Below are 25278 nucleotides of genomic sequence, written 5' to 3'. Positions count from 1 at the left end.
TCATTTGACCCAGTGTTTTGTGTTCTTGTATTTCCATGTTATTTTGTATTATGGTTTTTGGTTAAGTTCATTTAGTTAGTCTTGAGTTTTTTCCAAACCAAGTTCCTTCCAAGCCAAAGAGTAGAAAATATGATGACACATATGCTGCCTTTGACTTCACCTGCACAACAGCGGTGCCAAGTAGGGGTGGGTTTCAATAATTGATTTTCCGATTGATTTATTAAATATAAATGTATTTTGCCAGAAACACTAGGGTCTCAGTTTAAAACTCAAAAAACTATTTCAACAGCCAGCTAAAACAGTAATTGAGAGCAGGTAAATGAATTCCACACAAAGGCGTAATCACGAAGCGCGGACCCGACACATCAGAAGCTGTAAGATGTTGGCTTTCTCACCCGACGGCACGTACACAGACACGCCGTCGGGGCTGAAAGCCGACATCTAACAGCTTCTGATGCTGCAGATTTTGTCGCTCTCCAACCAAAATTCAGCAGCAAAAGAAGAAAAGAAAACTACGCTTTACATTTGATAAACATCGTCATTAAGTCACTCTTACTTTTGCTGTTTTGCTTCCATCACGATAAAATCACAGTTACTACACATCTATTTCTCTCACTCAGGGTACTTTAAGAACAGTTTCCCATTTCAAATCTCTGTTTTTTGCATTATTCACTTGCTTATTACCAGTGTTGGGTAAGTTACTTTAAATTAGTAACTTAGTTACATTACTAGTTACTTCTCTAAAAAAGTAACTCAGTTACTTCAAGTTACTCGTTACTTTCAGAGTAACTAGTTACTAGGGAAAGTAACTTTGGTTTTACTCAGAATTCTCTTGTTAATGTGTTGCTTCCGTAACTGGATACCCAGCCAGACTGCCAGTCTTCTAGCTTGCTTACTTGCCACACGTGCACTGTGCCACCTACCAATAGAAAGAAAAAAATAATGTGCACATTTCCACGAGAAAATCCGCCTGGACCGTCGTTGACCGCCGCCATGATTCTAGCCTGCTTTTTTACATCCAACACAAAAACTGCAGTCGTGGTGCTTTTGATTGTACTCAGAACTTGGAAATTCTGCCTTCTGAATAGGAAGATGTAGGTAACACCAGACTGCAGATGAGCTGCATACAGGGCTGGACTGGGACAAAACAATCGTCCCGGGCATTTTGACTAGAGACCGGCCCACCATTATAGGAAAAATCATAAAGCCTTTGAATGAAAATAAACACTGTTGTGACAGTGATGTACACTGTTCTGATGGTATATATGTATCAATCTATCAATTGTTTGTTGTAAGACTCAGATAATTATTTTTTTAAAAGCTAGACATTTTAAATGAGAATAATAAAGAAAACTATTTCCTTGTGCCCCCATTTCCCTGTTAATGCCCTACCTGGCCCCCTGGCAACACTTTGCTAGACCCGCCCCTGCACAGTTACCAGCTGTCAGCTACGTAGAAAAGGATCCTGGTGTTATTTGTCTCTCAGAAACAGTTCATAACTTCCCTTCAACTCATCCATGTCACCTAACAGGTAAACCTGTTTCTCCATCACCTGTTCAGCTCTGATGATTCAGTAAGGACATCTCCTGGTTTCATCTGCATGTTTCCCTCTCACCAGATAACCAAACCGATATCATGACCAGCAGCTTTACAGCTGTGGCTCCAGCAAACATCAGCTGATACTAGAAATTAATATTAAATAAATTCTAACAACAGCTGATCAAGCTTAAACGTGCTGCTGTTGTTTAACGCCACATCCGCTGGTTTCCTCTTTCTGGCGCAAAGTGGGCGATAAACGAACAAGAGAGAAAAGCCGATCAGCTGATCATTGATCAGTTTCATGATTGAAGTAGAAACAGGAGAGGAGAGAATGAGAGAAGAAGAGGCAGCTGTGCAGCTTCAGCTTTGTGTCTTTTTCATTGTAGCTGAAGTCCGGGACAAACTGTGTTCCTTTTCACCTCAGTACGAAACGCGAAATATTTTCTCTGAATATGAGATGATTCTGTTTTTTAGGGGACGGTTGGCAACTCTAATAATTAACTGTATGAACAAAATAAAGTTCAACATCAGTAACATAGCACCCACCCAGCTGTATAGAAACCCCGTCATGCTAGCTAGCACGCAGTACGAAAATGTCAGCATACCGAAAATAAACTCCACCTAAACTTGGTTTATATCTGACTCAGATAGACTGCAGGTCATAACTTCTTACCTGAAGTTCAGTTCACCTGACACGCGGACCGGCGGCCGCTTTGGGTCTCTCCTCTTGCCTCCCTTTTCCTTCATCCACCTGCTGGCTTCCACCACTTGTTAATGTTATTGAATCTGTGGAAGCTCCGCGATATCCACCACCGCAGTAACGAGTAACGAGCCTATCTAAATCCCAGTAACGAGTAACGCGTTCCTGGTTTTGGCATAATAACTAGTTACCGTGCTCGTTACCACAATAATAACGTAGTTACTGTAACGCGTTACTTAATAACGCGTTAGTCCCAACACTGCTTATTACGCACGAGTCTACTGTTGTGTTCAGGGCTGTCGGCCGCTGTTTTTTGTTGTTGTTGTTTTTTGTTTTTTTTGTTTTTCACTTTAATGACCTCCGACAAGAAAGTCTAATTTCTGCTGTTCAATACTGAAGAAATGTAAACTTATTAAAATTTTGCCAAATTGCAAAATGCTTAGCTGTGTCTCTAGTAAAACCTCTGTAACTTTGCCCCGCTTAATTTCAGCAGCATCAGGCAATGTTCATATGTTGATTCATGGTTTTCTTCAGTTTTTGATCTACTGCAGAATATTTTAAGGTTATCTGCTATAAAAAGCCAGGCCAGGAGTGTTCTGTGTTTTATCCTCAGTAACTTTGACACAAAGGCATCTGCTGTGTTGCTCACACCTCTGATGAAGTCTCACAAGTGTCAGTACTGATAAATGATCAGAATTGTAAGATTTCTGACTGAGTCAAATTTGAATCGAATCCAATCAGAATCCAATCGATTATAGAAATCAGTGACGATACCCAGCCCAAGTGCCAAGGTAGGTATCCCCGACAGAATTTGTTTCCCATGCATCTGGAGCAGTGCCTGGGCTGTCCAGATCACGGACAAACAGTATCCCACAGTTGTTTATGTTTTTAAACCCATTTTGCACAGAGAGGCATTTTTTGAAAAATGTATTGATAACTATCCAAGTTTCCCCAGTCTGTAATGTCTCTCTTGCGTTCTCTCTTTCTGTCTCAACAGAGTAGTTTTGGTGGCTACAACTAACAGACACCTACTCACAATCAAACTGAATGAAATAAATATGAAAGTAATATTTTTTCAATATTTCTGAAAATATGTGAACTGAAACATATTTTTTATTGTGGTGTTCTTTGAAACTGGGGGGACATTCTGCCCTTGGCAAACTGCCTGGCTGCAGAAATGCACGTTTTATTTCTTTTGTTACCCCCAAACCACAGTGAAGTGTCTGGTGACTCTGGGCAGTGCTTGGTGACACAGACAGAGTTCTTAGGAGTGCTTGGTGACACTGCGCCATTTGTCCACAAGTCTGTCCTCCCTGAACTGGAGGAGGAGACTGAGAGGGTGCTCCTGGTGAACTGGAAACTTCCGGAGACCCTGAACCTTGGAGTGATTTGGTTACCCCTTCTAACACCTTCCTTCTCTTTGGAAGAGAGGGGTGACACAGAATGTTGCGGGTGTGCAAGGCTGACTGCTTCTTTTTCCCCTCTCCAGGGTGTGACGGCTTGTTCTTTGCAGCAGCTGCTGCAAAGGAATGCTTGCCCTAAGGTCTTTGGTTCTCTACCTTGGCCTGGTGGGCACCCTGCTGGCCTCCTGCTCCTCTCTGCATTCTGACCCCACTCTGTCTCCCTCTCACAGCTGCTGCTGTTGCGGCAAAGCCAGCTCTTGGCACCTGCTGGGGCTGAGAGTTAGGTTTTCTGGGTAAGCAAGAGTTTGAATGCTTCTCCCTCCTGCTTTCTGCGGGTGCTTGTTTCTCTCATTCTCTCCAGGGCTGGGCCAAAGAGACCCTTGGTTGGGTCATAGGCTGCATCCATTACCTCAGCCTTCTGAGCATCACCTAGGCCTGACAGGTTTAGCCACAAGGCTCTCTCACCCGAGACTGCAAGGCCCATAACGCGGCCACACCCTTGGACTGCTCCCCTGGAGGAGCGAAGAATGAGATCATTAACCACGCAGATTTCATCCCAGAGGGCTGGGTTCGGGGAACCCGAGTCAAGCTCACGGCCCATGTCTTCCAGAATTTCTGCCTGATATGCTGATAGCAGTTTGACTGCATTAAGCAAGCATACTGACTGTGCAGCATATTTGTACATCCTTTGATAGATAGATCGCCTCACGGCGTCTATCTTGTTGGGCAAAGAAACACTAGAAGAAGCTGAGATTGCCCTGCGGTTAGGGTGAAGGTGATACGCCACTGAAGGCTCCACTGCTGGGGGTTCGGTCATAGGATGCCTAGCTTGGCAGCAGCCCGTTTGCAGACCTCGTACAAATTACTGTCCACCGGGGGTGCAACTTCAGCCCCACTCGGTGGCCTGGACTGCTGGGGAGGAAAGGTAGAGTCATCCTCCTGTTCCTCATCCATGTCCTCCATGTCGAGGAGGTCGGAGTCGGCATCGCCCTCCGCGTCCTCGCCACATCATGTCCGCCCAGCTTGTGGAGGCTCGCGGATGATGGATATCGCTCGTAGCAGTAGCGGCCGACAGGCAGGGGTCCTGACTGTTCATTACTGCTACTCTCAGCCTCCTTTCCAGGACTTTCTCTGGCATCAAAGCACAGTGTGGGCATCCCTGAGGGTCCGCCAGTGAAGCCTGAGCATGCTTGGCACCCATACAGACGATGCACATTGGATGAGGGTCCCTGCCCGAGATGGTGGCACCGCATAATGCGGGGCACGGGCGGGATGCAGCCTCTTTGGCCTTCGGCTCCAACCTTTTGGCGGGAGTAGGAGCCGTCGACATGGTTAGCGGAAAGGGGTGAGACTAGGCTACACCAGGCTCGTCTCGACACGTTAGCCCGTAAGTAGCTAGGACTAGCGGCGGGTGTTAAATCCGAGCTAGTCACAGCGGGAGTCAGCTCATCGTGACACGTTAGCTGCACTCCTCTAGCCAATATTGTTAGCAACTTAATGCTAAATGAGCCCTAGGTCGACTAACAAGCTAATGCTAGTGAGACGCTAATGTGGTTCGTGGCCTGCTAACAAGTTAATGCTAGCCGGACACTGAACGAATAGCTCGCCGTAATGCGTTAGCCCGAGTTACACAACGTCGGCTACCTCACTAACTAAAACCAGGAACCGCTGGGACAGCTCGCCTGACGCGGTTGCTGTTCCACAGTGCAACTCTAAGTACACTTCTTTCGAAGGACTTACTCAGCACGATCCAAACTGGAACCGGAAAAACTGCGTTCGGCGACGTACTCCTAAACGGGACGCCTGAGAACTGTTAAGCAGCTAATCAAGTTAGCCTGGATGCGCTGAGGGAGCTCAAAGTAGTTTCTCACGGGAAGAAAGCGAGAATGAGTTAGGAGGAGCTGGTCAGCCGTGTTAGTATGAGGGGGCGGAGCCCTGAGCACGGCTCGACAGGTCTGTCAGAGACAGATGTGGTGTCATTGGAGCTTCCGTAGTTGGTCACGCCGAGGCGATTCCCATAGTGAAACACCGAGCGAAGTTAGAAAAAGAACTGAAGCTGTTTTTACCTGTAATGCTGGAATAACCTATTGAATCACATGATCAGTGTTTACAATCTGTTTACTGGGGTTTAAACTCTCCTCTGTGCTTCTGCTTTGAGCAGCACGTTGTGCTTCTGCCTGTTTAAATAAAGTTTTGCTGCTTGCTTTCTTATGCTGGAGTTTGAATTCAGAGATCAGGAACTTAGAAAACTGATAACTGATGGACAGCAGGGCAATAAGGGGAAGTGGAGACAGGTGGGAGAACAAGACACAGGTGAACTAAATCACAGCAAACAAGACGAGGGAAACAAAAGCAAAGCACGAGGACGACAACTCACCAAAATAAAGCAGGAAATGTGAAAACTGAAACAGACACATGAATAAAGTTAATACGAGAGACTTGACCCGAGAGGGAGAAACACTGAGAGAGGAATAAACTCTAAAGTAGCAGCGAACTAGGAACAAACCAAATATACATGAAACCGTCTGAAACCTGGATTCAAAGAGATTTTTTAAATAAAGACGAGAAAGTCAGGACACATCGAGGCAGCTGAGTTTTATATTGTTCTGCCCTTTTCCTCATTGGAAACGATTTCAGTGGCTGAAATAAATGAATTAACAGCCACAGAGGAGGCAGCTTTGTTGTGTGTTTGGTTACAGAGTCACTAAGAAACACACACAATCCCCAGGCCTGGGTTACCATGGAGACAGTCAAACTTTCATTCACGTCCTGTTTCCACTGTTAGTCTGACTTCACTGGTTGGTCCCAGAGTATCAGAGACTCGTCCTCAGACAGACGCACACAGGTGAGTCAGCACAGGTATTATAACCCTGCTGGTTTCTGATCTGATGAAACATCGTCTCATTATTATTACTGAGTCTTGTTTTTATTTGGGAGCTTTATTAACACCAGATTTATCTTCATTTTATCTGTGGTCTTATGATAGATGATGGCAGCACAGTTTCACAGAAAGATGATACCATCAGTCAAATGTAAGAAAAAAGGAAATTATTGAAATGAAATGTTTATATTAAACATTAAAAAGAAAAAAGCTTTTGTGTAAAATCTCTTCTTATTTAAAAACTACCAGCTTTCATTGGTAGCAGGTGAGAAACACGTGGCTGTGTGAATAAAGGAGTTCAGCACATGTGCATCAGAGCACACAGCAGGAGTAACCTGGACATCTGTGAAGGTTATTAATGCACAACTATAGCTGCAGGTTTAAGAGCAGCGCATGCTGCAGTCAGAACTGTTACCCAATGAAAAGATCTGCAGCTTTATGAAGCAGCTGAAAGATCAAACAGTCCAACATTTACAAAGTGCTGTTAGAGGTCCAGCTGAAGCAGTACAGATGTGCTGCTGTCCCACATTCAGTCAAAATGAATGAGCTGCATATTTTTAAAATGAGATTACTGAGAATATTTGAATTGTGACCCAGATGGCAGATCCAGGCTCTCAGCCTCCAGCTGAAACTTCCAGTCCTCCCCCAGCCAGAAGCTCTGACGCTGGGCTGAGAGACTTTGATCCTTCCCTGGATCCAGAAATCCAGGAGGGAGAAGGAGAACAGGACCTCCTTCCTGATCTGGAGAGGCCTGAGGGAAAGAAAGCTGGAGCAGACAGAGCTTTGAACAAACCTCCTGAGCTTCACCTCCACAAAGGTGCAGACACTGATGCACAGATTCACATGTGACACCTGGCAGCGTCCAGCTTGTGCTGCTGACATTATCTCCACTCTGATACAAGCCTCATTCACTCGCTCACACACATTCATACAATCACCTTTTCCTCACAGTCACACACATGAATGTAATGAGGGGAACTCGGGTTCACTGTCATTCCTCAGGATCCTTTGATATGCAGCCTGGAGGCTCTGTGGATGAAACCACCGACTGTCTGAACCACTCTGCAGTGTTCATGATGGACTTCATCCTGATTAACACTACAATACTTGTTACAGGCCTTTTATATGTAATAATATTCTTTTCCGTTAAAGCTCTGAACATTCTCACTCTTTCTTGACCAGGTGTGACAGGTGAAGGACACCGGCGAATAGGAGGACAGAACCTGAGAGCCATTAGTCACATGACTTCAGCTGCTGCCGCCTCACCAACCACTGGCCCCTCGGTGAGTCTAGAGTTACAGCAGTGACCACAGGAAGTGCACACGTGTGATCTAAAGCTACATGTGGGCCTGTGACAATCAGTCTTCTCACTGTGGTCGACGGGTTTGTGAGTCCCTGTGATGCTGGGAGTGTCCAGGACAGTCGCTCCTGATCAGGTCTCTCATGGAAAGCTGGAAATTCCTGGAAAATTCCTCCACCAACGAGAACTGGGAACATAACTGCAGAGTGACAGAGGTGCTCAGCAACCCTGCTGTTATATGGGAACATAACCAGAATAGTCGGCAACCACTTGAGTTAAGTTAGCCAAAGAGATGCAACTCAGACTGACTTCATCAGGTTGGCAACGTGTCTGCATCGATAAATTCCAGTTATTCACAAATCAGAGAATAATTACAGTCATTCAGAGTCAGATTGTGATTGTTTGGAGGATGTAATCGTTCCCTTCAGGGAGCGTGTTGGACGTTCAGTGTCCGGGTGATTAGCTGGCTGATGCAACTACTTAGAATCAGTTTGTGAATGTGAAGAAAATCAGTGCAGTCACTGGACAAACTCTGATTCTTCCTAGTTTCACTCTTGTTTCAGTCCAATGTGACTGAGGTGGTAAAAGATGATGGGAGGAGGTGATCTGACTTTTAGCCACACAGCTGTCTGCTAGAGAAAAAGCCTTTGTGCACAACTTTCTTAAAGGCAAACGGCACCATGTTCACTGCAGCTGCAGCAAATGCAGCACAGAGTGAAAGTTGGACTGAGAATGTTGTGACTGTTTCACGAGAAAGAGCAGGAAAACAACCATCACACACCCAGACACAGTGCTGGGATTAGACTTTAGAGCCAAATGTAGGACAAAAGCTTTAATATGAAAGAGGAAAACCCAACAACAGCCAGAGCATGAAGCTCAAAACTGTACCAATCACCAAGAAAGCTGACAGGCCTGTGACACGTCAGAGACGCCGTTCAAATCATAAAGAAGTTGGTTTATTGACAACATGTAAAAAACCTAAATAATCAAGTCAACCTTCAGTTTAGAGCAAGTAGACCAATCAGGCACAGCAACAGCTCTAGAATAAGCAACAGTTTTATGCATTACAAACAACCTTTCATATACACACATACATATGACTCATATGCTGTTTAAAAAGGGCTCAAAGACCCAACAGATTACACAAAGTATAAAAATACTTTCATTCAGACAACAGTCAGCTGTGCATGAGACAGAGAGCCGACTACAGTTAGTTACATGGACTCACTTTGTTTCAGACACGACACAAAGTAACACAAAGCCACAAAGAGCAGGAACATCAAAAAGGAGGCAGAGCAGCAGCAACTCTCCATGAGCTGTGAGGCTAACAGCCACCCACACTTCCTGTGATGCACAATGAAAACAACATTAACCTGAAAGATGATAACAACAGAAATAAGTCTAAGCTAACGTTACACAGCGCTCACACAGCACTGACTGTACAGGCCTCACCTGCCTGCATCCACAACACCTGATTCTACTGGACACAAACCAGTTAATGATATCTGAGCAATCCAGGGAAGGCTTCCAGGAATGTGAGGATCCACAGACAGCTCTACAACAGAATCAGTCAGCAACAATGTTACTAATCACTAACTGTTTCATCCTCTTATACTCAATCAAAAAGTGCTGTGTTCACATTTGTTTCTGCTGAAATCTAGAGACTGAAAATGCGTCTTTTTAAAGCTTGAATAAACTGACTGAACTTCTCACGAGTCCAACCGTGAGGAACACTTCCCCCCATGACACATCACAGGAGAACGTGGCGACTCAGTGGAGGGGGGACAGTAGCTCAGTTTAGGCAGTCACACTCAGAATCGATGCCTCCAGTCAGGGTCAAACGTGGTCCTCAGAAACCTGCAGATGTTTGGCTTTCACTGGTCTCTGCGTCTGTAGACTGAGCTGATGTTTCTCCAGGTGTCTGGTAAAAGGACGATGCTGCTGTCCAATGAGGCGAGGAGAGAAGTAGCCAAACAGGCGAGAGCCGTGAAGGAGGAAACGGCGGGCAGCTCTGGATGCCCGACATAAATACCTGATGAGCAGGCTGGCAGACGCCGGCAGCCTGGAGGAGGCGGCGGTGGAAGACGCCATCGTCTCTGATGACAGAGTAAGTTCAGAGACGTGATCCTTCCTCAGAGTTGAACCTTTGAGTCATTAATGTCTGATTCTTCCAGTTCAGTCTGATCCATGAATTCTTTGCTGCAAACGGATCCAAGAAGCTGATTTTCTTCTATCAGGATGTCAAACAGGTAACTTTGATCACATTTAAATGACACATGAAGGTCTAACCGCTCTTCATGATCTGCTGTTTGTTGCACCGTACTTTGTATTCATATCTTTTAATATCTGCCTTTCTCCCAGAGTCTGTCCTCCCGTCAGTCTTCCTCTGTGGACGCATCAAACTCAGCTGTGGCTCAGAGGAAACTCTTCCTCACTACAGGGAACTCTGAGGTTGGCTTTGACTTTTCTTTAAGTTAATGTGAGTCTAATGTGAGAATAAGAAATAAATGTTGATATGAGTGGAAGGTTCTGCTGATAAAATAGCAACGAGGAGATTATTGAACAGAGAGGCAGACAGTTGGTTTCAGTAATGCCAGTTTATTAGAAACGAGGACTGTGGGGCTGCTGGAAGTAAGGACGGCCGTTCTCTGGATAAACCTGACAGCTGAGGTGGAGAGCAGGATTTATCCACAGACGGCTTCTTCCAAGCAAATGTCCTGAACACACCTGAGCTGAGTGTTACACAGAAACTGTCTTAAAGCACGAGCCTGGATCAGACTGGAGGACTCAGAGCTCAGGTGTGTGATGTCACCTTAATCCACCTCTCGGGGGTTTTTGTGTTCTGATGTATCTGATTTCTCTTTAAGCTCCAAACAATCCTGAGCCTACGATTCATCATTGTCCTGTTCAGAGATGATGAGCCTGAGCGTGTTTGTGTTTCCATGGATCAAACTGTGCTGCTTTGTTTGGTTAACAAGGTGATTAAAGTCTCTGAGCAAACACTGGATGACTGACAGCTGCAGGCTGAACATCAGGAGGTCGAGAGGCCGAAGTCTGAGGAGCTCAAAGCTCCACAAACACTTATTCACAGAGAAAAGGACTACAAACATGGTGGAGCAGCAATCTAAACATGAGCTAAAGGCTACATGCTAATAACATTTCCCCTGGATGTGGTTTTAACAGGAACATGAATGATGAAGTATTTAAAGTCAGTTCCAGCCTGAGTCTGTGCCGTGTTGGCAGCTCTGATATGCAGAAATTTTCAAACATGGGACAGGAATAAAAACACGCCTGTGACGTCAGAGTTTATGAATGATGACAAACTGTTTGTTTTTAGAAACTTTGTTGATGCTTAAAATGATCAGGAAATAAAAGCTGAATAGATCCACGTCAAACAGGAGAAGCTTTCCAGTTTGCATCAGCTGGGAAACTCGCTCATACCCAGTGTTGGGCAAGTTACTTTCAAATAGTCATTAAAAATTAATTATAGTTGCTAATTACTTATTCAAAAAAGTAACTTAGTTAGTAACTGAGTGACAAGGTTCTAGATGTAATTAATTACTTGAAAAGTAACTATTGTGTTACTTTAAAAAATACCCTCTGGGCTCCAGGGTCTAAGTCTAACTCCTTTTGTCATGGTCCGGGGTCATGTCATGGTCCGGGGTCATGTCATGGTCCTGGGTCATGACATGGTCCTGGGTCATGACATGGTCCTGGGTCATGACATGGTCCGGGGTCATGTCATGGTCCGGGGTCATGTCATGGTCCAGGGTTGCTGAGCCGGCGTTTTGTTTCCTTTTGATTTCATCTTGTGTTTGGTGTTTATTCTGATTTTGAATTCGTTCTTAGGGTTTGGTTCTTATGTTTAGTGCTTCCGTGTTTTATCAGCCCTGCCTGTGTCTGTGTGTTTCCTGTTTTACTTTGAAGGTTTGTGTCTCGTCTTGTGCTTCAGCTGTGCTCCCCTCCTGTGTGTCATTCCCTCATTACCTCGTGTGTATTTATAGTGTGTGTCTGCCTGTGTTCCTTGTTGCGTTACCTGCATTACTCTGTGTGTCTCCACGTCTCTCTGTGTTTCCCTGCTGCCCTCATGTTTTCTGCTTTGTCTGTTAGTTTTTGCAGTTTAGCTTTATGTTCGCTTCTTCACCTTTGTTATTTTCACTGTAAATAAATCTCCACTCGCATCTCCACCGCCGTCTGCATCTTGGGTCCTCATTCATTCCACCACACGACTGCTGCCCCAGCCGTGACAACTGTTGATGTTTCCTCCACATTTACCTTTAAGAACTATTAATTTTGCCTTGTTTGGTCTCATTGTTTTCAGCACAACCTCACGTGTCTGAATCTACACTCATGTTTTCATTTTGACAAACTGTGTTAACACAATTGATCTAAAATCAGACAAAAAACATAAACTCCGAATCGAAAAAGTTACATTTTTTACTGTAACAAGTCAACCACAAACATGTTTAATGAATCATTTTCATAACTTATATAAATTTGAAAATTATACACACAAGTTTTGCAAAAAACAAAGTTATTTGCAGCCATTTACCTTTTACCCTTTTTTTTAATAACCATTAAACTATTTCCAGAACAATCAGCTGTTCTGCATTCAATAAGATGACACATAAATTATTTGTGCCACTCCAAAATAATAATTAGTGTCCAGTATAAAGGAAACATCACAGCCTGATACCTGTGAACTCTGACAGCAGCTCAGCAGCTCATAAGCACAGAGGTCTCGCTGCTGTCCTTAGACAGTAAACATGAAACTATTGAGGAACAAACACGCGTATATCTTGTTTATCATGACTCTGGTTTTACGTTTCCTATCAACACAATTTATAAACTGGTATATGTCACCTTGTTGCTTTGTCTTTAAGTGGTCATGTGATTGACCACGACTCCTTTATTCTTCCTCAGTCAAACAGCAGCACTCATGCGATTGTTTTGCCCCTTGAGCTCCAGCTGTTGTGCCAAAAAGTGATCGTCTGTCTGCGGGAGCGCGCAGCTGCTTAAAGCTGTAGCGTCCAGATTACTTACAGCTACTTCCTGCAGCTGATACAAGATGCTGTAAGCTGAACACAGCTTCAACCGTCTGTTTGTTGAAAAATAGTAACGCGACCTCCCCACATTTTCTTGTTAGTAACTGTAACGGCGTTGTAACGATAGGAATAGTAATTAGATTACTCGTTACTGAAAAAAGTAGCGCCGTTACTCCCATCACTGGTAATGAGCAGCCTGCAGAGCTCTCCAACCACCCCGTCTTTAAAGTCCATGAAAGGTTTTCCTTTGCATGGTGAACTTTGGTGACAGAGTGCAGAGGAAGTGCTCTGTCTGCGTCACGTTAAAGGATCTGACCTCCATCACGTTCTGTGTTTCCAGCCTTTACTGGGGAAATGTCTGTTCTTCCTGAGAACCACTGAGAAGGCCATAACCACCGCGAACGTGCAGCAGGTCAGTAACTGGTCTGGGTCACCTCCTCACCTGCAAATTTAACAAACTGCACAGACCTCATTGGTTGACTGTGACATGGATGCAGCCAATCATTCTGATCTTCTCGTGCAACCTGATGTTTCCAGGAAGTGAACTTTGGCGTGTTGGACTGCAGCGGCGGCGGCGGCGTCCTGAACAGTCTGGAAACTCTGCTGACTCACATCATGTTACCTGCTCTCAGGTCGCAGCAGGTAAAACACCTCCATCCATTCAGGCTTTCACTGAGCACAAAAAGGGAGATGTTTTAAGCTTCCAGTGATCACATGACGCCATATATGAAGACTTTGTTGATGGTGGGAAGGGAGAACTCTCTTTAAACAAGAAGAGACTGAAAGCAAAGAGAGGGGCAGGGAGGGGGAGCCATGAGGGGTCAATCCTGTGAAGAGAAGCCAGTGTAGGAGAAATCTGCTGTTTCTAGTCCCTGTCAGGACTCTTGCTGCAGCATTTTGGATTAACTGAAGGCTTTTCAGGGAGTTTTTAGGACTTCCTGATAATAATGAATTACAGTCGTCCAGCCTGGAAGTAATAAATGCATGAACTAGTTTTTCAGCGTCACTCTGAGACAGGATATTTCTAACTTTAGAGATGTTGCGCAAATGGAAGAAAGCAGTCTTACATATTTGTTTAATATGTGCATTGAAGGACATGTCCTGGTCAAACATGACTCCAAGGTTCCTCACAGTGTTGCTGGAGGCCACACCTTGGGCTTATCTGTACCTGCTGGTTTCTCTTTGTGGGGTTTGACTGTAGAGCAGCTGTTACATAATGAGCCATGAAAAGTCTTATTTGTGTGCAGTGCTCCTCCTGATGCTTTTGGCTGTGAATAAGGTAAAAAGTGAAACAGGAAACACATTAACCTTTGTTGTTATTGCTGACCTTTGACCCTGTGCCCAGTCGTGGGGCTCTGTGCAGGACGGCGCCTCGTGTCCACACGTCCGGTCCTTCCTGTCCTCGGTGGATCAGTTTGTCAGTAATCTGAGCTCAGCCCGACTGAACATGGAGAGAAAGTTCCAGCTGCAGCACGTGGAGCTTCCTGAGGCCATCAGCCAGCTGAGCAGCCCTGCAGACTACAGAGCAGCAGGTATGAAGCTCAAGCTGTTCACATCTCACACAAACAATAAGACTGTTGGAAATACAGGAAACATCGTTTAAAGCTTTAAAAATCAACTGTCAGGTAAATCAAACCAGTTTATCTGTGGAAGCTGAAGGAAGCATCTGACCTGAGACGATGGTTTCTTTGAAATAATGAGTCCGTGTTCACGTGTGTTTAGAGGAACTCGTGTGTTTCGCTCTCAGCCAATAACAGTGAGCTGGTGGAGCGTCTGGAGGAGGTGTTGACCCTGTGGACCAATCAAATCAAGCAGGTGCTGACGGAGAGCGAGCAGATGAGGAAAGAGGCCGACGATGTCGGGCCGTCGGCCGAGCTGGAGCTCTGGAAGAGCCGCACGGTGACTTTCAACAGGTAGACGCGTCCTCTCAGCTGGATCTCCTGTAGTGTCAGCATTTACAGGTTTCACTTTAAACTCAGTTTATCAAACATGATCTGACGTCTGTGGACAGAAGCTCCTCAGACCTGGAACAGTTTAGTCTCCACTCTGAGACTTCAGGACAAAACCACTTTTACACAATATGACTTTCTGTTATTTCTCTTTCTGCTCTTTAAAGTTGAAATGTTCAAATATATTAATGTGTTTGTTTGTTTGTATCATAGTTTTTAACCCTTTCATGCATGAATTATGACAACATCAATCAGGATTCTTTCTTTAGTATTTTTATTCATCTTTAGGGATAAAAAAAAGATTTTTGAACTTCATTTTTTTAAACATGTATTTTTCCATCTTGGTTTGAAGAAATGTTTTGTGCACTTACACTGGCTGACCAGTAGGTGGCAGGTATGGAGCGACACATCAGAGTCCAATGTAGAGGTTTATGTGCAAGTACGACATCAACACTGACACGAATACAAGCAAACAGCCTTTGAACAGCTGTAACTGTAACTGTAGTGACCACTGTGTGTGGAAGGATTCATAATAACTGTTGATTTGATCACATTTCATAAAGTCTGTGTTTCTGATCTTTGTGTGTGTGTGTGTGTGTGTGTGTGTGTGTGTGTGTGTGTGTGTGTGTGTGTGTGTCTGTTGGAGGAAGTGAAGGGCTCTCAGGTGAAGAGGACTCTGGGGGTCCTGCAGGTGGCTCAGTCTCGGTGCCTGCGTGCCTGGAGAGATCTGGTCAGCAGTTTATTTCCTGTTCAGTTCACAGCTGTTGTCTTGACGATGCTGATGTCATCACTGATCGATTTATTGATTTATCAGGACAGAGACATCACTGTGGTGGCCAACGAGGCAAAGGACAACGTCAAGTATCTTTACACCCTCAACAAGTTCTTTGGATCTGTGGAAAAATCCACTCCTGTGAGAAAAACACTCTTCATGTCTTTCTGTATAAAACCGTCTGCAGCTGTTTGAGTCCTTCATGATTGTGAGGAACAGAAAACAGTGAAGACATCGTCACACATCATTCACAGAGAGGCTGTAGTCACAAATCACAGCTGAGACAAGGCCTGTCTGTAACTTAAGAAGAAGGAGAAAGAATTAAAGTGACTGTTAAAAAACTAAAGACTTCTTTTCTTTTCTCAGTTTCAGACTTTTAAAAATGTTTAAAAAGATCAACAGACAAACAGGTTTCATCAGGACAGAGTTCACAGCTCAGTCTGAGATGTTTCAGCTCTGATTTATCAGTAGGATTTCTCTGATTGATCTTTTTTATTAGTTTGTATTTTCTGTGATGGTGAATTTGTCAGTTTGTGCTGATGAGTCGGGTGTTTCACCTCCACCAGCTTCTTTTTTAATGATTTTTTATTATTTCTTCTTTTTCTTGTTACTGGATCAGATATGGTGGATACAGGATTCTCCAGCTCAGCCTGAATGTGCATTGATTTGATCTCTACATGTCAGTAATGAGGCTGCTGTCTGTTCCTGCTGTGTCAGCAGCTTTGTTTCTCACACTGAAGCTCGTATCAGTCACTGGACAAACCGTCTCTCATCCTCCGTCTTCCTTTTCTCCCGGCCCACAGACCAGGATGCTGGAGCACATTCCCAGTCTGATGAATGGCATCAAGATGATCCACGTGGTGTCCCAGTACTACAACACCTCAGAGAGGATGAGCTCACTGCTGCTCAAGGTCACCAACCAGATGATCAGCACCTGCAGGAGCTACCTGCTGCAGGGCGTGAGGCGTGTCTGGGAGCACAGCAGGTACCGCAGTACACCTGAAACTTACATTAGACTTAAACTTCTGTTCAGATCATCATAGAGTTTAGACTCAGACTAACAAATGGACTCAGCAACGTGTGTGTGTGTGTGTGTGTGTGCGTGTGTGTGTGTGTGTTGGGTGTGTGTGTGTGTCAGGCCAGTGCTGCTGCAGCGAATCTCTGACTGCTGTAATCTGAATGCGGCGTATCAGCGAAGCTTCCACAGCGTCAGAGACAAACTGAGAGAAAACCCTGAGAACAGACAGTTTGACTTCAGGTGATCAGTAACTGACTCTGAGTCAGAGCGTGTCAGCAGCGTCACGCTAACCTTTACAAACGTGTGTGCGTGTTTTCAGTGAGAACTACATCTTCGGGAAGTTTGACTCTTTCTGCCGCCGTCTGGAGAAGATTGCCGGCATGGCGTCCACGCTGGAGAGCCTGGCTGCTCTGCAGAGCATGAAGGTGGATGATTGTCAGATTAGAAACAAGTGACTCCATCAAATATTCACCAATGCACAATAATAATTATAATAAGACATTTATAATATAAAAATGGTCGAATGAAAGTCAATGCAAAGCTACAGTGATGAATGGACATTTGTAATGATTTTGTATAAATGTATTTCCTCCTTTTATTATTTATTAATTGTGTCAAAAGTCTATTTTCCAGTTCTTCCATTTCAGTGTGACAGAAATGAGACGGATTCAAACTGAGCTCAGGTGTGTTTCAGGTGGAGGGCGTGGAGAATATCTGTGTTCGCTACCAGACCATCGTCTCCACAACTGAATCCAAGACCTGTGACGTCCTGGATCACCGCAAACTGGAGGTGATTTCAAATCTATATTCTTTAAACACATTAATCACTTTTATTATATACGGGAAAAAATAACAGAAACAGACAAAAATGGAAGAAAAGGACGAGGAACTGTGACGGCTGCGGTGGCAGACTGTGGAGTTGTAGAAATGAGAGGACCCAAAATGCAGGACTTCATGAGTGACAGTGGATTCATTTAGAGTCAGTGGAGAAAACACAGTTAAATCCCAGCACTGTGACTTCTGTGGCAATTCCTCCTGAATCCCACACAATGTCTGTGATCAAGTGAAAACACAACTCCAAAAAACTCCTGTTCCCAACCGTGGCTCCGTGAAAAACACTCTGCTGAACCCTGGAGACACAAAAACACAGTTCAGAGGTAATCCCAGTGAGCGAGGTATCTTCACAATAATTATTATTAGAATTAGACTGAAGAATCCCATGCCGACTGGAACTCAGCCACACTCTTAAACACGGCTCTCCTGACGAGCGTACTCTGCTGCAGATGGCGAGCGTCAGGTGTGGATGCCTCCGGCGCAGGAACACTTCTGAGGTTGCTCAGGCAAAACACCCCTGAGCACACACACAGATAAACATGAACAGACGGGTGGAAAACAGCGAAAACCACAAAAACACCTTAGTCCTGGTTCCCCAGACCCAGGCCCTGACAGGAACAGGATTTTATTGGTTTTACAGGGACAACTTTTATCAGAAGAATGTGATTGTGAAGCTTCTCTCACAGCGAGGCTGAATGAGCCAATAACAGCTACTAACACAGTAACAGGTACGTTTCATGTCTTTATTGGACTCTGAGTAATCACACTCTGACCTCACAGAGCAGCTGGATAAACAAAGAGAACTTTTACTAACTGGTAGAAACACCTTTGAACACAACAGCCTCCATCAGATGTCAGAACAGTCGTTTCCTTCCTGGTCTCCTAACACGAGCACCGTTCTTATCAGCTATTTATCAGACTGTAGTCATGCAGCCACACATGTTATCCAGCATGTGCTTCACTGTAGTGTCTCTGTGCACCAGTATGCATGCTCACAAACATCTGGCAGGCACATCATCCACAGGTCACACACCCTTACACACTCACAGATGTGGACATTATAACACTCCTCATGGAGACATAGCTGAGCCAAAGCTCACACAGAGAGGAAACCAGTGTGCAGGTTTAACCATGAAGGTTATTGATGAATGTCACCAACTCAAAGCTGAACTGAACAGTCCTGAAAGTCAGAAGTTCCTCCGTTTGTGGACAGATGCTCTTACTGTGGAGCGATGAACAAGTCTTTGAAATGCTTTCAGGGCTTTCTACCAGTCTGATCTTCCTGAAACGCTCTACTCCATTTGCTTTAAGAGAAGTCAGTGTGTTCAGTAACAACACAACAACAGTGTGTGTTTAGTTCAGACAGCGTGTGTTTCTGTCTAATGATGTCTTAGATGATGATCAGAAATAACTCAGTGGTTGCAGAGGCTTCAGCTTACCTCGCTCTTCCAGCTGTTACGAGTTGTGGTTCAGTCCTGAGGAAGCTCTGTGTGTCTCAGTTTGACAGAGACTATGCAGACTTCCAGCTCCAGGTTCAGAGTGTGTTCCAGTGTCTTCGGTCTCTGCTGGACGTCTGGTTCAGCCGGTCTGTCTCTGTGAGTTCACACAATCAGAACTGAAACCGACTTCTTATCGTATCAAACACACAGAACTAAAACAATGTGTCTGGATTTAGACGCAGAGATTGCTGGAGCTGTTGGCCATGTTTGAGTCGGGTCCGCTGGCTCGCTTGGACCTGAGGCAGTACTACCTGCTGCTGCTGCAGCGCTACAGCCGAGATCTGGAGCTGCTGAGGAAGACCTACCAGAAACACAAGGACCGGCCGCCCATCGGACGCAACCTGCCGCCGGTACTTACACCTGCTCACCCCGTGCTCACAAACACCAGCAGGAAATTCACTAGTTTAAATCCGAGTGTCAAACTCCAGTCCTGGAGGATGCTTCTATTGTGCTTCTATTGAGAAATACTGATTATTTATTTACCAATAGAGCTTTTGTTATTGCTCTCTCTCTCTCAGGTGTCAGGCAGGGTCCTTTGGAGCCGGCAGCTCTTCAGCAAGGTTGAAGCTCCGATGTTGATCCTGAAGAAGAAGCTTGACTTCCTGAAGGTGCACACTCTGACTTTACCCCATCAGTCACATGATCTCTGTGATGAGTGCGTCCTCGGTGACGCCGCCTGTCTGTGTCTGTCTCAGGGACCAGAGATGACTAAAGTCATCCGGAGCTACAACCAGCTGGCTGTGGTGTTGCTGCAGTACGAGGTGCTGCACCTGCAGGGGTGGAGTAAGGCTGCAGAGAGCGCGCCACGCTGCCTGAGCGCCGCCCTGCTGGTCCGACATGAAGACAGCAAGGTTTGTGACAACTGAATGAAAGCAGCTTTTAAAGGTCATGTGTGGGTTTAACTTTTTAATCATCTTTTTCAGATTTGAACAAATCGTTTTTACACATTTGAGTCATGTGACTGACAGTCCAGAGCCGACTGCTTTTGTTTCTGCAGACAGTGAACTAACACCAGACACTCGACTTTCCTTTGGATCCTGGATCCTTAAATTTGCTGTTAGATTTTATTGAACATTTGAAAGAGCCTCTTTGTTTCAGGAGGTCTCGGTGAACCTGGACCCTGTGGTGCTGGAGGTGCTGCAGGAAGCTCGGTGGATGACCAAACTGGGCGTGAGCGTGCCAAAGGTCATCCAGAAGATGACCTCCAGGGAACCACGGCTCAGAGATTTGTACAGCCGGTGAGAGCAGCTGTTCACTCCAGATGTGTGGCGAGGCCAAAGCTTCCAGCTGTGGGCACGTCAGCAGCTCATTCTGTGATGTTCTCACTCAAAATGATCACATGAATGTCTTTTCTTTGGTTTGTAGTTTTTGTTGTTACTTCACTCTGTGCTGGATAGAAAAGCTCAGAGAAACAAGGCGCTGCGGCCTCTTGATTAAACGACATCATGATTTATTTTCTCTGCGACGTTACTCTTCTCGTCTCAGACTCTTGTGTTCATCTCTTCTTCATTTTGGTAAACTTGTGTTTTCTTTGATGGTGCTGACTCTGGTCCAGGCTGCTGGAGATGCTCCAGGACTACAGCTCTGTGGTAGGCAGGGTCCCGCCTCTCCTCCTCCCCCTCATGCAGCCTTTCATTGGCCGTGTGGAGGCAGCTCTCTCCCCTGGGCTCACCTCACTGTCCTGGACTGCTCTCAACACTGAGCGGTGTAAGGACGGACAGCTTCCCATCTCATTGTTGTTGTGCTAATATACAAAGAACAGACATCAGATTTATAAGCATTCGTTAATGATTGCCTTCCACTCTGTGTCAGTCCTGCAGAATGTGTATGTGGCTCTCAAAGACCTGGATCTGGTGGCCAAAATGGCGACAGACCTGCTGGACTGTCGCATTGGCCGGCTGCTTCGGGCCATGTCGTCCTGCCGTCTGCTGGTCCTTCCTGAAGACTCGTCTGTGTCGGCGCAGGACCTCCTGCTACAGACAGGAAGCTTGGTCCAAGCTGCTGCTGTCACCCTGAGCTGGTAACACTGACAGTAACACTGACAGCAACACTGACAGCAACACTGACAGCAACACTGACAGTAACACTGACATGTGAAAGGCTGCAGCTGTGTCGAGCTGCTCACCCACTGCTGTAAATATCCAGCTGTTAGACTGTGACACAGAAAAATAAAGAACTTGGTGACGCTAAAGTCAGAGGAAAGACTCCCACAAACAAATGAAAGCAACAAGCAGAAGTTCAGCTGTAGGAAAACCCATATTTACACATATTAATCATCAGGCTCAGCAGCAGATGTGAGATCACAAGTAAAGTGAATGTGACAATATTCAGAGACAAAATGTGACTTCTGTGATGTTTGTGATGGTTTCTCTTTACTGACATGAGGTTAGTGCATCACACAGATACCTGCCTATTACTGCTCAGTAGCCAATCCTGGAGCTCAGCCTTGATGGACGGTGTGTTACCACAGCAACCTCACAGCAGTCATATTGTTGGTCAGATAATGTCATTAAAAATGCTCCAACAGGCTCCAACAGTACAGATGTGGTCCAGAGCTCCAGTTCAGGGACTCCAAAGAGGCCACGCCCCTTATAATGTCAACTTTAAACCTTAATGATCTTTAGACACCAAACAGTTTGTATCAGGCTGTAAAAACATGTTTAACATGGGAGTCTATGGGGACTGAGTCTGTGCTGCCTCTGCTGGACGTTAGAGGAACTGCAGCTTTGGTCCTGCTGGTCTGTGTGTGTCCATCACACTGTGTCTGTGTGCAGGCAGAGTCAGCAGGTGGAGAGGTACGTGTACGAACTGATCGAGGAGCTGAAGAGGAAGATGAAGACTGTGGAGACTGTTAATCTCCAGGTCACTCACACACACACACACACACACACACACACACATGTCTACACACACACACACACACACACACACACACTCACTCATTCATCTCTGCTCGTCGTCCTCAGGGTCTTTTTTAGTGTCTCCATCCAGACTCCAAACATCAGACTCGCTGTCTGTCGTGTCTCCCTTGTCGTTTCTACAACCTGATTGGTCAGCTCTGTTACCGCAGCACTGAAGCTCTGGTCAAAGGTCAGCCTCCCTTTCTACCACGTCTCCTTGTCTCCTGTTTCTTCCTTCCTGCCATCATGCTCTTCTTCTTCTGTCCTCCTTCTTCCTTCTGTTCAGTCTGAACTTCCACAGAAACACATTTGCTCTGTTTTAACCAACAAATCCTCCTACAAGCCGTCTGAGCTTGGACTGTTTTCTCTCAGCCACCAGATCCTCCCTGGAGGCCCTGAGGAGCAGACTTCATGTCTCCAAACAACAACCACACTTTTCCTTGGTGTCTTCCTCCAGCAGTGCCCAGCCAGCTCCTCCTCCACCTCTCCTCACAACCTCCATCCAGCTTGCAATCCCCAACATGGTCCTCAGACCCAGTCTGGATGACATTCAGGTATTTCTGTGTCCAGCTGAGCAGATTTGACCTTCAGTAACATTTTGGAAGTTCTCATGTGTTGGCAGGTCCACCGTCTGGTCTTACAGCAGGACGTCACACAGGACTGGCCTTGTAGTTCATGTCATGTTCATGCACCTGTCAGTCACTGTTGTCAGTCACTGCTGTCAGTCACTGTTGTCAGTCACTGCTGTCAGTCACTGCTGTCAGTCACCCAGCCTGTGTGTCCTTCTCACGTCTCAGTCTGTGGTGAATAAGCTGGTGGGCGTCGTGCTGTCTGTGACCAAAGACATCCCTCTGTGGACTTACTCTCACCTGCAGTACAAACAGCAGCAGGTACGCTCATCTGACTCATCCTGCTTTAAAATCACCTGATAGCAGGCAGCCAGTCGCACTCCAGCTTCATCCCGCCCCTCTTTCTGTTTCTCAGGTGGAGCAGGTGGCAGGTTGTAGTGGAGGAGAGGACGTGGCAGTGAAGCCAGTGGTGCTGCGAGCGCTGGACAGACAGCTGGCTGAACACAAAGACATCAGCAGGTCAGTAAAACAGCAGAGACACGACATGATGTTTCTCTGGCTGAGACGCTGTGGACACACAGAGATGCACAATCAGACCTGCAGCTGACGTCCTTCATGGCTTTGACTGAAACACACAGAGTGGGTCCTGTGGAGAAAAGTTCTGCAGTCCTTGCACAAAATCTCAAACTGACCTGCGACAAATTCACATGGTGCACAGAGGCTCAGCGGTTAGTGCTGCTGCACCACTGTAGGAGGGTCCTGGGCTTGAACCCCTTATGGGCTCAAATTCTGGTCATAAATATTTTGTACTTGTAAATAAGAGTGCGTATATTTGTGCATCTGTAGATAAGAATTTGTGTGTGCGTAAAAAAGATTTGTGTGTAAAAGTATTTACGTAAGTTACAAATTCTTGTTGTTAAGGTCTGGTTACAGATACAAAGCAAAAAAATCTGTGTGAAACTCTGCACTCAAGTTTCAACTTACAAGTACGAATTTTGACCCGATTTTTCTTCCTTTCAGCTGACTGGTCAATGTCATGTCAATCACAAATGTAACTATCCAATCAGAGAACAGATGGGTCTGGCTGTTGGAGGGGTGCTTTTTTGAACTGCAGGTCCTTGAAGGATAAATGCTCTTTCACGTCTCTTATCGCCACACCATGGAGGAAAACATCTGTGTGTGTCCAAGTAAACTTTGTTTCACAGGTTGACGTGCTGACACAGGGACCTCCAGAGCGTTTTCAAAGGCGCTGTCGACCTCGGAGGGAAAGCAGTGTTGTGGAAATGACACACTCTTCACTAGTCGGGACGGTTACAAAGCTTTCCTCGTTATGAATGAATGTTTTTATTAAACATTTGAACATAATGCAACACAAACTCTCGGAGAGGAGATAAAGTCGGAGAGATACAAGTTGTGAAACGACAAGGATCAGGCGCATCTAGTACGCGTAGAGCGGCCGCTAAAAAACGATGTACAAGCAGAGCTCAGCAGCCAGCGCAACAAATTCTGGATCCTTCGCTCTTAGTTAGCGGTGAGCAGAGCGCATGCCGCGTCCGATGTGAAACGGCCTTTATGCTGCGTAGCGTGACTCATAGCAGTGGTCCCGGGTCAACCCTGATTTTGTGTTAAAGTAATACTAAAGTAATAATGGTATTTCTGATCACTGGTATACCACAACTGTATCATTGCAACAGCTACCAAAAGTTAAAGGACTTAGCTTGTATGAGCCTTATGGGATATTTATATAAAGATCTTCCACCTTTAAACTCTATTACCCTTCAAGGACCTGCAGCTCAGTAAAGCCTCCCTCTGACAGCCAAATCCATCTGTTCTCTGATTGGATAGTTACATTTGTGATTGAGATGACATTGACCAATCAGCTGAAAGGGAGAAAAAATGGGTCAAAATTCGTACTTGTAAGTTGAAACTTGAGTTTCACACAGATTTTTTTGCTTTGTATCTGTAACCAGACCTGAACAACAAGAATTTGTAACTTGTGTAAATATTTTTACGCACACAAATCTTTTTTACACACACACAAATTCTTATCTACAGATGCACAAATATACACATTCTGATTTACAAGTACAAAATATTTATGACCACAATCTGAGCCCATAGAACCTGGACAGTGTTCTTTGTCTTTGACGTGTAGTCAGATAAACCCACCTGCTCTCAGAACGAACACAATCAATTATTTGTTCAAAATTAAAAGCTGTGTGAGAAATTTGTATCAGGAGCAGAGAGCAGCTCAGAGAGCACATTTCCAAACTGGCTTCACTGTCCAGACTGATGCTGCTGCCTTTTATGTGGAAGAGGAGTCTGTGTGTGGGAGACCTGGGATCAGTTTCACATGTTAATCACGTGATCACATGACAGTCAGCCCATCAGTGCTTGTTCTGATGATGATGATGATGTTTGGAGCAGGTTGGTGATGCAGCTCAGCTCCATTGTGTCACACCTGAAGGCTCAGGCTGCCGAAACCCTGAATGACCTCGGCCACTTCTCCACCCTGTGGAACCAGGTGTGTGTGTGTGTGTGTGTGTGTGTGTGTGTGTGTGTTGTTGGGCTGCACTAACAACTGGCTGTGTTTAGGACCCAGAGGAGCAGGTGCAGGCCTTCTTGCAGTCCGACCCCTCCCTGACAGAGTTCAGCGCTCAGATCTGCTTCTACTCTGTGAGTCTACTTCCTGTTACAGACACACCACTGAACATCGCCGTGCTTTTACAGCTTATTATATTTTTATCTGAGTTATTAGTAAAAAAACACTTTGGTAAGGCATCTGTTGGGGTCATTAAAGGGCAGGTGGAGGAAAAAAACACAAATGTCCTTTATCGTGTAATTCATTGTTTTCTCAATAAACACTGGA

General features: G+C 45.3%; 1 protein-coding gene and 1 long non-coding RNA gene across 2 annotated transcripts in view; both read left to right on the top strand.

Moving 5' to 3' along the window:
* Nucleotides 1–6417: 6417 nt before the first annotated feature.
* Nucleotides 6418–25278, top strand: part of LOC116311883 (dynein heavy chain 5, axonemal-like) — a 53635-nt gene continuing 34774 nt past the window's right edge. Inside the window, 31 exon segments of the mRNA XM_039598095.1 lie at nt 6418–6487; nt 7121–7340; nt 7706–7806; nt 9741–9821; nt 9823–9930; nt 9998–10072; nt 10185–10274; nt 13209–13280; nt 13406–13510; nt 14214–14400; nt 14616–14781; nt 15457–15547; nt 15632–15730; nt 16393–16574; nt 16728–16847; nt 16927–17032; nt 17302–17397; nt 18941–19036; nt 19117–19290; nt 19459–19548; nt 19636–19791; nt 20039–20178; nt 20496–20647; nt 20753–20960; nt 21715–21802; nt 21919–22030; nt 22213–22394; nt 22638–22730; nt 22825–22928; nt 24837–24933; nt 25005–25085. Of these exon segments, the coding sequence (XP_039454029.1) occupies nt 7121–7340; nt 7706–7806; nt 9741–9821; nt 9823–9930; nt 9998–10072; nt 10185–10274; nt 13209–13280; nt 13406–13510; nt 14214–14400; nt 14616–14781; nt 15457–15547; nt 15632–15730; nt 16393–16574; nt 16728–16847; nt 16927–17032; nt 17302–17397; nt 18941–19036; nt 19117–19290; nt 19459–19548; nt 19636–19791; nt 20039–20178; nt 20496–20647; nt 20753–20960; nt 21715–21802; nt 21919–22030; nt 22213–22394; nt 22638–22730; nt 22825–22928; nt 24837–24933; nt 25005–25085 (3672 nt within the window). The 5' untranslated portion in view covers nt 6418–6487.
* Nucleotides 20589–21749, top strand: LOC120443030. Its single transcript, XR_005615081.1, has 3 exons — nt 20589–20647; nt 20753–20960; nt 21715–21749. It is a non-coding gene; the product is annotated as an uncharacterized LOC120443030 (long non-coding RNA).

Source organism: Oreochromis aureus, linkage group 2 (assembly GCF_013358895.1).
Source record: "Oreochromis aureus strain Israel breed Guangdong linkage group 2, ZZ_aureus, whole genome shotgun sequence".
Lineage (NCBI taxonomy): Eukaryota > Metazoa > Chordata > Actinopteri > Cichliformes > Cichlidae > Oreochromis > Oreochromis aureus.
The sequence above is the reverse complement of the archived record's forward strand: the minus strand, read 5'-3'. Positions and strand labels throughout refer to the sequence as shown.